At 59.7% G+C, this 11,961-nt stretch overlaps 2 protein-coding genes across 3 annotated transcripts; one reads left to right on the top strand and one right to left on the bottom strand.

Annotated features, from left to right (window-relative positions):
- Nucleotides 1-18: 18 nt before the first annotated feature.
- LOC111162213 (double C2 domain alpha) lies at nt 19-5,270 on the bottom strand. Of its 2 annotated transcripts, none has more exons than XM_022526449.1 (11): nt 5,122-5,270; nt 4,109-4,390; nt 3,690-3,769; nt 3,417-3,491; nt 3,185-3,294; nt 1,381-1,507; nt 1,235-1,294; nt 994-1,157; nt 812-893; nt 626-722; nt 19-517 (listed from the first exon to the last, which is right to left on the bottom strand). In XM_022526449.1, the coding sequence occupies exons 2-11, from the start codon at nt 4,371-4,373 to the stop codon at nt 366-368; spliced, it is 1,212 nt and encodes a 403-aa protein (XP_022382157.1). In that variant the 5' UTR covers nt 4,374-4,390; nt 5,122-5,270; the 3' UTR covers nt 19-365. The 2 variants fall into 2 exon arrangements, with proteins under 2 accessions (XP_022382157.1, XP_022382156.1); XM_022526448.1 differs by lacking the exon at nt 5,122-5,270 and adding an exon at nt 4,676-4,697.
- Nucleotides 5,271-10,626: 5,356 nt separating this feature from the next.
- On the top strand, nt 10,627-11,646 carry LOC111162307 (chromosome unknown C16orf92 homolog). The gene is made up of 4 exons (XM_022526636.1): nt 10,627-10,729; nt 11,026-11,184; nt 11,301-11,388; nt 11,625-11,646. The coding sequence occupies exons 1-4, from the start codon at nt 10,666-10,668 to the stop codon at nt 11,644-11,646; spliced, it is 333 nt and encodes a 110-aa protein (XP_022382344.1). The 5' UTR covers nt 10,627-10,665.
- The last annotated feature ends 315 nt before the right edge of the window (nt 11,647-11,961 follow it).

Below are 11,961 nucleotides of genomic sequence, written 5' to 3'. Positions count from 1 at the left end.
TTTGTCCTTCTCTTTTTTGGAGACTGTCTCCTCCTCCGAACCCCCCCGAATCCGACCTCCTCCCTGGGGGGGTCGGGGCAGCCTGGAGAGGCAGGAGGGAGGCGCAACAGCCCCCTTCGGGCGCACACGGGAATGGTGTTTGCATATTTGCATGGGAGCGAGTCAGGCAGGAGGAAGTTTGCATATGTGAACACAGACCGCCACGGTCCCTCACGAGAAAGACAGACCCACGGTCACGCAGACTCTCACGAAAATAAGACAGGTAGTGGGGGGTGGGGCGTCCACCCCGTGTAAACGTGCAACACACTCGTGCGAAGGTGGGGTTCCGGCCCCACGGGGCCTGTGCCGGGCGGGGGGCCATGCGCTCAGGCGGAGGCGGAGGGCAGGGCCCCAGCGGCAGGGGGCAGCTCGCTGGTCAGGGTGTGCCAGCGCTCCAGGGCTGCATCGGGCTGCTGCAAACAGTCACTCCAGTGCTTCCGGGCCTCGCCCCGGGCCCCGGGCCCCAGGGACACGCCGCCTGGGAGGCGACAAGAGGCAGGCACCGTCAGGTCTGGGCTCTCTGCCAGCCAACCCCTCTCCCCCGCGCCCCACCCATCAGCCCCCACCCGGCACACTCCTCCCTCACCGATGAAGTCGTTGGACTTTCCGATGTCATAGTCCCAGACTGTGACTTCCAGGGTCTTGGTGGCCAGAGCGGAGAGCTCCATCTCGTAGAAGAAGTCCTGGGGCAGAGCAGGCCACATACTCCGTGAGGCCCCAGGACCCTGCGCCCCACCCCCCACCCCCAATTTCTGGGCCCTGCCCCACTCACCTCATTAAATTCTGGATTGAGAGTCTTCTTCTTCACACACGTTTTGTGCTTGGATTTCTTATCCACGTCAGGCCTCAGGTACCTACGGAGGAAGACGGGGCGGGGGAGCAGGTTGGTCAGGGGCTGGTCGGTCCCCAGGGAGGCCGGCGCAGGGGTGAGGCTCCAGGGTGGGGCGGGCTCACGTCTTGACGTAGGGGTCCGAGTAGCCGTTGACGTCCATGGCGGCCAGGTGGGCGCAGCGCACGATGCCCACCAGCAGGCCCCGGCGCCGAGAGCTGTAGCTGAGACTCAGCAGGATGCGGCCGCGCTCTTCCAGCAGCCCGGGACCCTGCTCGGCCTGCTCCAGCTGCGGGACAGACTCGGGGCTCAGCCTGCAGCCCCGCCCCCACCCACCCACGCCTGCCCCCCGGGGAGGCACCTCACCTCCTTCAGGTAGCAGGAGATACCCCTCAGAGCCGCCGACATGGAGGATGGGGAAGCCAGCTGAGGGGACCGAGAGAAGGTTCTGGAAACCTGGCCTCCCCAGGGTCACCGCCCTCCACCCCCCCCAGACCAGCCCCTACACAGACCGGGACCTGGCGCTCAAGGCAGATGTTAAAATGTTTCTTCTGCGAAGGCTTGAGGCGGCGGAGGGGCACTCGGATCTCCCCTATGAATTCGTTGTGGCTCAGCTTGTCCTCGTCACAGACGGAGATCCTGGCAGGGAACTGCAGGCTCAGGGTCTGCTCGGGTCAGGCAGAAAGGCCCTCCAACCCAACTCTGAGCACCTGAAGCCAGTCCTAGCTCTGTCCCAAATTCTCCATACCTCACCCATTTCCTGGGCTGTGTGGTGAGCGCCTGGCCTGGAGCGTGATAGGGTGCTGTCATTTGCCCCATTCCTCCGCCCCACCCTCTCCGGCTTCCCAGGCCAGCCCTGGTCCATCGGAACGCGAGCAGCTCCTTCAGAAAGCCCTCACAAATCCCAAGGGCCACCACCCTCCGCTGCCTCCGTTCGGAGCCTGGGGACGGGATCCAACTGAACATGGTTCCCAGAGCAGGCACTGGGGGTGTGGGTGACAGTGTGCAAGGGCTAGAAGCTCCTGGAGGAGCCCTGGGCGGTCGGAAGAGGATCCCATAGTCTGGCACTCCTGTCCTTGTCTGTGTGCAGCAGGGAGGCAGCCTGGGAGAGGCACGTGGGCCCAGCGATCAAGAAATGATTGCTTTCAGGGGCGCCTGGGTGGCTCAGTCAGTTAAGCCTCTGCCTTTGGCTCAGGTCCTGATCCCGGGGTCCTGGGATCGAGCCAAGCACCGGGCTCCCTGCTTCTCCCTCTCCCCCTGCTAGTGTGCATGACTGCACTTGCTCTCGCTCTCGCTTGCTCTTGTTCTCTCATAAAATCTTTAAGACATGATTGCCTTTAGTTCCATTCGTCCCCTTCTGCAGCTTTCCTTGCTCCCTTCTGTCCTGACAGTCTTGAGGAACTCTGTCACAGAGAGCTATTCATTTCCCACCTCTGCCACCTACTAGCTGCCGTGTGACCTTGGCTAAGTCACGTAACCTCCTGTGCCTCAATTCCCATCTATAAAACAGAGCTATGAGTACCCAGCCCCTATACCTATCAGAATCAAGGGAAATGAATGTCATAGTGCAGAGCCCAGGGCTGGGCCCCGGTGAGCACTCAGCTGCTCAGGCCTCCTGAAAGATGGGCCAGCCTTCCTGGGGTCTGCCTCTGTCTTCCCCCACTCCCCCTGAACCCCCAGTTGGCCTCACAGCCAGCAGGGTGATCAAAACCCAGCCTGACCACGCCCCCGGAGGCCCCCAATGCCAACCCTTCCCTCCCCCCATCCCACTTCCCCTTTGCCAAGAACACAGCTAAAGGCCTCACAAGCCTGCGCTGTGGTGCCCCTCCATCCGGTCAGGGACCACAGGCCCCACAGCTCCACCTCCTGGAACGATGGAGCAAGTTTCCGGTCCCTGAAAACTTGACTCCCTGGCACTGGCTGTTGGGGCGGCACAGGAAACAGAACGGGCAGACCTCTGCTACATAGGTCTGACCTGTCAGGGGCTATGAGGAGGGCTCTCGGCAACCAGGGAAAGCTTCCAGGAGGAGGCACAGCGGGGAGCACTCTCCAGGGAAGAGACACAACAGACCAGTCTGCAGTGAGTGGCCAGTCTTCTCTTGGAGCAGCAGTAGGAGGAGATTCTTGGGAGGGGCAGGAGTGCCAGGGACACATTTTGCCTGCTGCCGTAGAAGGGGAATGGGGGGCCAGTGACTGCTCCAGGGCATGTGAGAGGGCCTTAATGGGGGGCAGATCAACCAAAGGAGGTGGCAATGACAGCCCCCGGAGGAGGCGCCGAGCTGGGATCCCGGGTAGCAGGGACAACGGAGCCCTCACCTGAGCACCTTGTGGGTGATGTCCTGGTCTGTGATCCCACTGTACGTCAGATCCTCGTTCCACACAGGATTCAGCGTGTTCCTCTGAGTCTTTGTTTTGAGCTTATTGGCCTGAGGTGTGGAGATGAAGGTTCTCAGGACACGTCCCCCAGACCCACAGAGGCTGAAGGCAGGGGCAGGTTGGGGACAGATCCACCAGCCAGGTCAGGCTGAGGGACAGAAGAGGCCGTTACCTTGCAGGCCCCAGGCAGCAGGTGCAGCTTGACATAGGGGTCGGCCAGACCATTGAAATCCATGGGCTTGAGGCCCTGCAGGGGAGGGGAGGGGAGGGAAGAGGGCTGCAAGCTCCCAGCCCTGTCTGCCTCCTTCCCTCCCTCCCTCTGCAGAGTGGATCCTTGGGGTGCGGAGAGTCAAGAAGAAGGGTGCTGGGGGACAGGGGCCAGGAGGAGGAGGAGGGGGCCCAACCTGGGGACCTGGAAACGGGCTGGGGAAGCCGGGATACCTACCTTGGCTCTAAGGATGCTACAGTGGAGGGTGCAGGAGGCCTGGTCATAGAGAAGGTCAAACTCCAGCATGCCCAGCGCGGCTGCAGAAGCGGGAAGACTAGCGTGAGTCAGTGTGTAAAGACAGGTGTGTGTGCGTGAGCCCAGTGGGCAGGCCGGCTGCTGTGCGGCTGGGGAAGGTGTCTGTCGGCCTGTGAGTGTGTGTGTGCGCGCGCACACGAGCGTCTGGGTCCCTGGCTGGGCCGCAAGGGGCTGTGTGGGTGGTTGAGTGTCTCAGCAGAAATATTGAATATTGAGCCTTTCTGAAACTGTCATCTCCACACTGCCTGCAGCTGCGGAGGCAGAGCCTGCCTCCCCCAACACGCCCAGCGGGGCCCCAGCACCCCCCAACACCCCGGGGTCCTGCCAGCCCCCAGACTCACTGGTATCATCCGAGTCGTAGCTGTCCACCTCGGCTCCGTCCTCGGGCGTGGTGGCCCCAAGAAGGGCTGCAGGCGGGGCCAGAGCCAGAGGCGCAAGGCGGGCAGGGGCCTCCCTGAAATCCCTGCCCCCGCCTTCGGGTCCTGGTCCCAGGCGGGGGAAGTAGTCTGAGATCTGCCTGATGGGCCGGATGGGCCCGGGGCACACGTTGATGGCCATGTGCTCCTGGATGTTGATGGTCATGCGGTCGCCTCTGCGGGCCCTCATGCAGCAAGCACCCTGGGCTGCGGGAGGGAGGATCCAGAGAGCGTGAGCCCCAGGAGGACTCCTCCTCCCTACCTGCTGGCAGCTGGCTGAGGGCCAGATGGTGACCTCCCCAGGTGGTGGGACCCTCCCTGGCTTCTCTTCCCAGGTGTGTTGGGAAAGGAGGGAGAGGGCAGTCTGGGCCAGTGGGTGGGCCCGCAGGAGGCCTGGGGGCCCCAGACCCCTAGCTGTGCTGCACCAGGACTGGGTCCCCAGCCCACTCCCCAGATGGGTCCTGGTCCCTGCCGTTGGCCATGTCCACATACCTTTGGACAGTCCCGATGCCATCTTCGCAGCCCCTGCCCCTCATCCTGGGACACCGTCTGCCCCTGGGCCCTGCCAATCTCTGAAGCAGCCCGGCAGGCCCCCTCCTCTGCCCCTCCTCTGCTGGTCTTAGGCTCTGTCCATCCCTCTGCACCAGGAGCCTGTCTGGTCCGTGTGTCACCCACTCCTCCAGGCTTCCACGGCCCACTGGCCCTTCATTCAGCCCCAGGATCTGTCTGCCTACCTGCCTGCCTGCCGGGTTCCCCCCCACCCTGTAGCCCCCCACCCCCTCAGGCGAACCCCTGCCTCGGATGCCTCCTCTTGAGACCGGCTCTCCAAGAGGCGCCAGAAATTGCAGCCTCCAGGGACCTAAACACCCCGTGGGCTCACAGGCTACCGCACACGCCCTCCCTCCCCCTCACACCCCCGGCGGCCCAGCCCTCTGCACCTGTGTCTGTGTCTGTGTCTGCCTCCAACAGGTGCCCAGGCACTGGGGGGACGGCAGGTGCAGGCTGGGCGGTGGCGGCCGGCGACTCCCGCGGCGGCCAGCGAGAAGAGCGCGGAGTCCGGCACGGAGAGCCGAAGAGGGAGGGAGGGAGAGCAGGAGAAAGTGCGGGAGGAGGGGGTGAGCGAGGTGGAGGCGAGGAAGCAGCCGGCGCAGGCGGCGGGGGGCGGGGAGGGGCGGCCGGAGGCTGGGGAGGGGGCGGGACTCTCCCGCCAGCGCCGGCCGGGCACAGTCCGGGCGGCACGCGAGGGCACACACACCCACCCACCCACCCACCCACAGGCACTCCCGCGCACACGCCTGCGCCCACGTGCGCACGCTCGCACACATGCACTAACCCAACCCGGAGAACTTCGCATGCACACACTCGCAGACACCCGGGCTCCCTGCGCCACCGGGAATCAGCGGCCAGAATTGCCCGGTGTTCCCCAACTCCCCGGAGACCCCGGGCCCCCGCCCCTGCCCCCGCGCCGAGCCGGCGGCGCCTCCCTCCTCCGCGGTCCTCTCGCTTCCCTCCCGGGTCTGCCCGGCCGGACCACCCGCCTGGTTGCCATGGCGACGCCGCTCCTCCCCCCCCTCCTCTTCTCCCCCACCCTCCTCCTCCTCCTCCCCCCGCCCCCCGCGCATCCTCACGCCCCTCCCCCACGGAGAGGGCGCGGGGGAGGGAGTAGGTTGTCGGGCCTTCCCCTCCCCCTGTCTTTAGGGGCGGGGCTTAGAGATCCGCAGTGATCCCGGCGTGGGCAGGCGGCGGGAATCGGATCCTCCCGGGCACGCGGGTCTGGGATATGGGGGGTCTCCGAGCCGTGCTGGGGAACCTCACAGTCAGAGGGAGGGGACAGGTCCGAGGCTGCGGCTTCCCCCACGCCTCTTCTCTGTAGCTGTTCAGGCGTCTCTCCTGTGGCCCAACCCAGACCCCAAGGGCCCAGGTACCCTCCTCAGGAATGGCATGACCATTGGGAATCTACCCTCCCTCACCCCACCTCCTGCCATCTCCAACTGTGTTCATCAGGTGGGGAGGGGCGTCGGACTTCTTTCTGAATGCCCCGGAGCCCTGCAGTTAGGTCCCTCACCTGTCTGCCCTTTCCCACCTGAACCCCGCCATGCGCCTGTTAAACTCCAGCCTGGGATCCTTGCTCTTCTTTGTCCCAAACTCTCTGTCCCCCCAAGACAGAGTCCTCACAGTGGCCTTCTCCGATCCGATCCCCGGCTGTCTGGCAGGAATTTTCGTTGTAGTTCCTAGAACACACCTGGATCCCCTGAGGCCTCTGGACCTTGGCTCTCTTCCAGGCTCTCCTTGGCTCTTCCCAGGCCTGGAAGAGCTTCCCTTCCTTCCCGGGGTCATCCTGGGTCACCTCTTCCTAGAAGCCTTCCTGGAGCATCCCCACACCATCCCCTAGTTTCCAATGTGCTCCCTTAGGCTCAGTTCTCCCGCCTGTTTACACTTCTGTGTCCCCCACCACGAGGGAGTGCCTTGGAGGCTCCCCCAAGCTGGGCCTAGCCCTAAATTGGCATCCTGAAGTTTTATGACTTAAAAGTAAGAGAAGTGTGGTTCCACAATAATGTGAATGTACTTAACACCACGGAACTGCATGCTTGCAAGTGGTTAAGAGAGAAATATGTGTATTTTTTAAAAATAAATGATTTTTTTTAAAAAAGCGAGAGAAATGCAAAGTCAAACCACGCTGAGATAGCACTCATCACCGACCAGATGACAAAACTCAAAGCATCTGTTAACACACAATGCACACAATGCTGTGGGGAAATGGGCACCACCTCTGCGGAGGCCCTTCTGACGGTAGATACCAAGATGGCAAACACACAGACTCTTTGACCCAGAAATTCTACTTGTAGGATTTTATCCTACAGATATGCTGGCCCATGAGCAAAATAATCGAAGTTCAGGATTCTTAAAGGCAGCACGTTTGCAATGACAAAAGACTGGAAACAACTTAAATGTCCACAAGTGGGGGGATCGGTTCAATCAGTTCTGACCCAGTTTCATATGTTGAGAGAGAGGCCCTCATACTTGTAGGCACACTCGTATATAGAGTCGTCTTCCTGATCTCAGCTTAATCTAAAAAAGTAAGGCGCGGAACAGTATGAATGGAAGGGGGAGAAAAGAGTTCATACGTGTTTGGTTTTTTTGTGGGCTTAACTTATCCCTGGAAGGCTGCCCAAAAAAGTGGTAACCACGCTCCAAGGAGATTGCTGGGGGGTAGCGTAGGGCAGGAATAGGAAAGACTTACATTCTATGCTTTTGTACACTTTGAATTTTATACTGTTTGCCTCTGTTCCCCATTCAAAAGAATACTTTAAAATAATATCTATTTAAAGGCAATCATCAGGTTTCCTTTGGGGCTATCCAGATGAGAGGGGAGGCAGGACCAAGGGAGACCCCCCCCCCAAGTCCAGGACCAGAGCTGGTGGGTTTGCCAAGAGGCGGACTTGGGCCTGCGGGAGTCAGGGGAGAAACCTGGCCAAGAAATCCTGCCTCGTGGGCTGCTGCCTGCTCGTGGCTTAGCTCAGGTCCAGCAGCACGCTTCCAGAAAGCCTTGGTTGTGGCAAGGTGAGCATGGAGGGGGACTTCAAGCCAGTTACCAGGCAAAGAGCAGATAGTGCTTAGCCCCGGCTTGTCCACAGGTGGAAAGTTTTTCATCCATCCATTCAGCCAATAAGCATTTATTGGACTCCTACTGTGTACTTTGGTGCAAGTCTATGACCAAGAGCAGTGATCTTCACAGGCTTGTAGGGGGAAACAAGACAAAGACACAGACAACTCCAAAGCAGTGAGATGGACAGGGCATGATCCGAAGGCCATGGGAGTTCCCTTCCTGTGCAAAGTGTGGGCTCAGCTGAGACTCAGAAGATAGGAGAAGTTGGCCCGTTCACGCGTGGTGGCAAGCGTGTCCTAGGCACAGGTGTGTGCAAAGCCTGGAGAGTGCTGAGCGAGGGGAGTCGTGCAAGAGCTAAAGTGGGTGGGTGGAGGGGCTGAGCAAGAGTCTTGCAGGTCAGGGCAAGAAGTTCATAACACACGGGCACCGTAGGAAGCCGTCGGAGGGTTTTAAGTAGGGGGTCCGAGTGTTCTGGTTTGTTCTCCCCAAAGGAGGAGTGAACGGAGAGAAGTCCACCAGTCCACAGGCTGTCGAAAATACTAGGGGAGGCATGGGGTTGACTGGAAAGAGTGGGCAGCAATGGAGGATGAGAGAGGTGGATGGATTTGAGGTTTATGTTGGAACTGAGCCACCAGGGCTTGATGATTGCTCTGTCAGCAGAGAGAGAGTGGGGGGGGAGGCATTTAAGGTGACTCCTGGCTCAAGGAACGGGGAGACCCATTTGCGGGAATGGGAAGCAGGAGCCCAGTTTGGGATAGGAGAACCGAGAGGCCCATGTGCGATCTCTTGAATTGGAGATGGTTTTGGACATAGAGAGACACGAAGCAGGAAGTTGGATAGAGGAGTCTGGAGCTCAGAGGGGAGGACTAGGCTGGAAATATACATTTGTGAGTCACCAGCATATAGAAGGTATTTAAAGCCATGAGACTGAATGAGATCACCTAGGGGGAGAGAATATAGACAGAAAAGAGAAGGTCCAAGGCTGAGCTGGCTGGAGAAGGAAGAACCCTGAAAATGGGCGAGCATGGCTCTCACACCGAGAGGCAAGGGCATGGTTCTGCTGCGAGACGAGATGGATGGAATGAAAAAAAGTAACCATCAGTTTTGGCAAGTTAAGAGGTCATTGTTAGACTTGGCAAAAGTGGCTTCAGTGGAGTGGTGAGGACAGAGCCAGGTTGGAAGGGGTTGAAGAACAGAAGCGGAGACAGCAAGTGTAGACAGCCCCTGAGGGGTCATCTGTCTATACCTGAATGATGTGCACCCAAGAGTTCTTTCCCCTGTGATCCCTGAGGGCAGAGACCAAGCCCTGGTGATTTCTATCTAGGCCACAAATGGAGCCCAGCACAGAGCAGGAACTCAATACATTTACCTCACTGTCAGTGTCAAAAAGGCCTTTTCTGGTGGAGGGCAGCTGCACTCTTTTGGGGTGGGTGAGAAGACTCCAGGATCTACTCCCATGACTTAAGTCTCTGGAGCCCTTCTCCTGGCTAAACGGGGGCCATGACTTTGGGTAAGTCACTTCCTCTTTCTTAGAAGAGCAGTGTAGGGGAAAGAGGCCCACAGGACATCCCGTAGATGTTAGATGTTAGTCTGTGTCTCCTTTCCCCCCATTTTCTCCTCCCTGAGCTTTATTGTTCAGGAAATAGAAGCTGAGCAGAGCAAGGACCCACCTGACTGCGGGCTATTGTGAGAACACAGAGGGTAGCCCGAGGGCAAAAAAAGAGGAGGAGTGGGGATCCGCCTCCATCACAGGACCGAAGACACCATCCCCCCAACACGCCACAGACACGTGCCTGCTTTGGGGGAAGTCACAGAACCGGACTGGCAGAGACTGTCCAACAGGCATCTGTGTAGTCAAACCAAGAAGACCCTGAAGTGTCCTTGGGCTTGGGTGGGGCGGGACACATCGGTGACGGACAGGCCCACCTGCCAATCAGAGGAGAGCTAACTCTTTGAGGCTGAGAGGGCCCGCAGGATTGACAGCGGCTGTTGGGAAGTGACAAATAGAGAACAGCAGGGATTGGAAATGGGAAATGGGATGGTCCTTGGGGAACCCCACCCAAAGAGGGGAGCCTGCCAGGGTGCTGTGGGTGACCAAAAGATCTGCCTCGAGATGGGCGGGCCTTTCCTCCGACAACCCCCGAGCCAGCCGTTCCCGCAGCAGCACCTTCTCCTGCAGCACCTGCGGGAAGAAGCGGGAGGAGGGCTTGGGGGAGCTGGAGCGGTGCTCTCGAGGGTGGGAGGGAAAAGGGCAACGGTGAGCACTGCTGCCACCTAGTGGGACAAGCCTGTTATTTCTCCTGGCTCCCAACCCCAGGGTCATCCTCAGCAGAGCGCTAAGGGACACCCCCTATGCCCTTGAATCTGGGGACACAGGCAGGGGGTTGCCTCAGAGAGGAAAATGCACAGCCCTGGGAAGTGTGCGTCGCCCACATTACTTTGCTCCTCTGTGCCTTGGTTCCCTTTTCTGTATATTGAGGACAGGCTAACTGTGATGGATAACGGAGTCCATGTAGAGAGTGGATGGGGGTGGGGGGTAACTGGAAGTGTTTATCCCTGCCCCTCACCCCAGGAAAGACGGTGCCTGCTACATAAAGGCACCTCTCCTTAGTCCCAGCTTCCAGCAAGCTTGTCCCAGGTCCCTCCTATTTCTAAATGTTGGGACTGCCCCGTTACTGTTTTATCATTGGCATCACCCCAACGATGAAGGCCCTGGGCGAAGGGGGTCCTAAAGTGTCTTCTGGTGTGGGGACTTGGGGGGAGGGTCCCAGCTCCCAGTGCTTTCTCTTTCCCCTCACCCCAGAGCTCATGCTCAGAATGACCCCAGGCTGTGACATCACAGAGCCCCCAACCCTGTCACAGGAGTGGAAGTGTCATGAGGCTGTGGCAGTGGGCGTGGGCATGGGTGTGGCTGGTTGGGCTGGGGGCCATAGAAACAGGTGGGAAGCTATCCTGGGAGCAGTGGGGAGGAGGGAGTCTTGGGGTGAAGGGTTGATCTGCCTTAGGAGCTGGGAGGCTGAGGAAGGGCCTTCCTCTCCCTTCACATGTCTCTCCCACCCTCCTCATCCTTCACATGGAGAGCTCCGTTGATCCCTGAGAAGTTCCTGGAACAGAATCAAGCCCCTCCCCAGCCACGCTAAGGCTGTGTGGCCTGGCAGGGTCCTGGGTCAGCTAGAGCTTCTTGGGATGGAGGGCAGGGGTCTGCTTGATTCTTGACATAGACTTTGTTCCCTAGCACCCAGCCAGGAGAGCACCAACACCTTGGCTCGGGGAGCAGAGTCTCTGTACTTCATAGACAGACCCGACTTCTTTGATTACCCAGACTCAGACCAAGCCAGGCTCCTGGCTGTGGCCCAGTTTATTGGAGAGAAACCGGTCATCTTTGTTAACTCAGGTATGAACCCACTTGAGAAGGGGCTGCCTTCCTTCCCAGGGCCTGGAGAAGAGCTGCCCTTGGCCCTTCCATTGGAGAGGAGACCAGGTCCCCATCTCCTCCTCCTCGTCTAACAGAATCCAACTCCGAGTTCTTCCATCACATCTTGGTGGGCGCTCTGGTAGTGGCCTTCTTCTTCCTGCTTTACCAGTTCTGCACACACATGTAAGGTCCCCGCACTCCCCGTCCGCTGGCCCCTCCCACCTCAGCCTCCTACCTCCCCCGGCCCCCCCCTCCCTCCGCCGGCCACCCCCCAACCTCGGCCAGCCCCTCCTATTTCCGCTGGCCCCTCCCATCTCCGCCGGCCCCTCCCACCTCAGCCGGCCTTGGGCGAGGCTGAAGGACCTAAAAAGCCTAGGGAAGCATGGGTGAGGCCTCCCACTTCTGTCTCCATCCCATAGGAGCTGTGAGAGAGGGGCCTGAGGAGCCGCACAAGGGCCCAGGACTCTGCCCTGAGTGCCCAAACCCACCCTCCTCTCCTGCTGATGAATAAAAGTCTACTTTTTCCTTCCCTGACTGCTCCATTAACTAGGCAGGCTTCCTGCGCCGTCCTGGGGTCATCCGCTCTTTCTACCCCCAGACCCCCCACCCTTCCCCGCACCAAACAACTGGGTGAAGAGGGCCTTGCTGGCGTTCACGCAGATCAGATCGTCTTTATTAGCGGTCTGGAAAGCACCTCCCAGGGTCCCCTGACCCCAGACTGGAGGAAGCCTTGAGAGGTCTGTAGCACCAGGGACA

The sequence above is a fragment of the Enhydra lutris genome, unplaced genomic scaffold, assembly GCF_002288905.1.
Source record: "Enhydra lutris kenyoni isolate GAN:26980312 unplaced genomic scaffold, ASM228890v2 scaffoldscaffold90, whole genome shotgun sequence".
NCBI classification, from domain to species: Eukaryota; Metazoa; Chordata; class Mammalia; order Carnivora; family Mustelidae; genus Enhydra; species Enhydra lutris.
This window is presented reverse-complemented; position numbering and strand designations above follow the sequence as displayed.

What these genes read in the sequence shown, in the direction of transcription:
- LOC111162213 (XM_022526448.1), bottom strand. Translation starts at nt 4,697, where the DNA reads ATGGCATCGGGACTGTCCAAAG. An exon ending in GTAGCATCCTTAGAGCCAAG is followed by an intron (nt 3,492 to 3,689) that starts GTAGGTATCCCG and finishes CCTCCCCTGCAG; the next exon opens with GGCCTCAAGCCCATGGATTT. An exon ending in TCGGACCCCTACGTCAAGAC is followed by an intron (nt 894 to 993) that starts GTGAGCCCGCCC and finishes CTTCCTCCGTAG; the next exon opens with GTACCTGAGGCCTGACGTGG.
- LOC111162307 (XM_022526636.1), top strand. Translation starts at nt 10,666, where the DNA reads ATGAGGCTGTGGCAGTGGGCGTGGGCATGGGTGTGGCTGGTTGGGCTG. An exon ending in GCTGGGGGCCATAGAAACAG is followed by an intron (nt 10,730 to 11,025) that starts GTGGGAAGCTAT and finishes TTTGTTCCCTAG; the next exon opens with CACCCAGCCAGGAGAGCACC. An exon ending in GGTCATCTTTGTTAACTCAG is followed by an intron (nt 11,185 to 11,300) that starts GTATGAACCCAC and finishes CTCGTCTAACAG; the next exon opens with AATCCAACTCCGAGTTCTTC.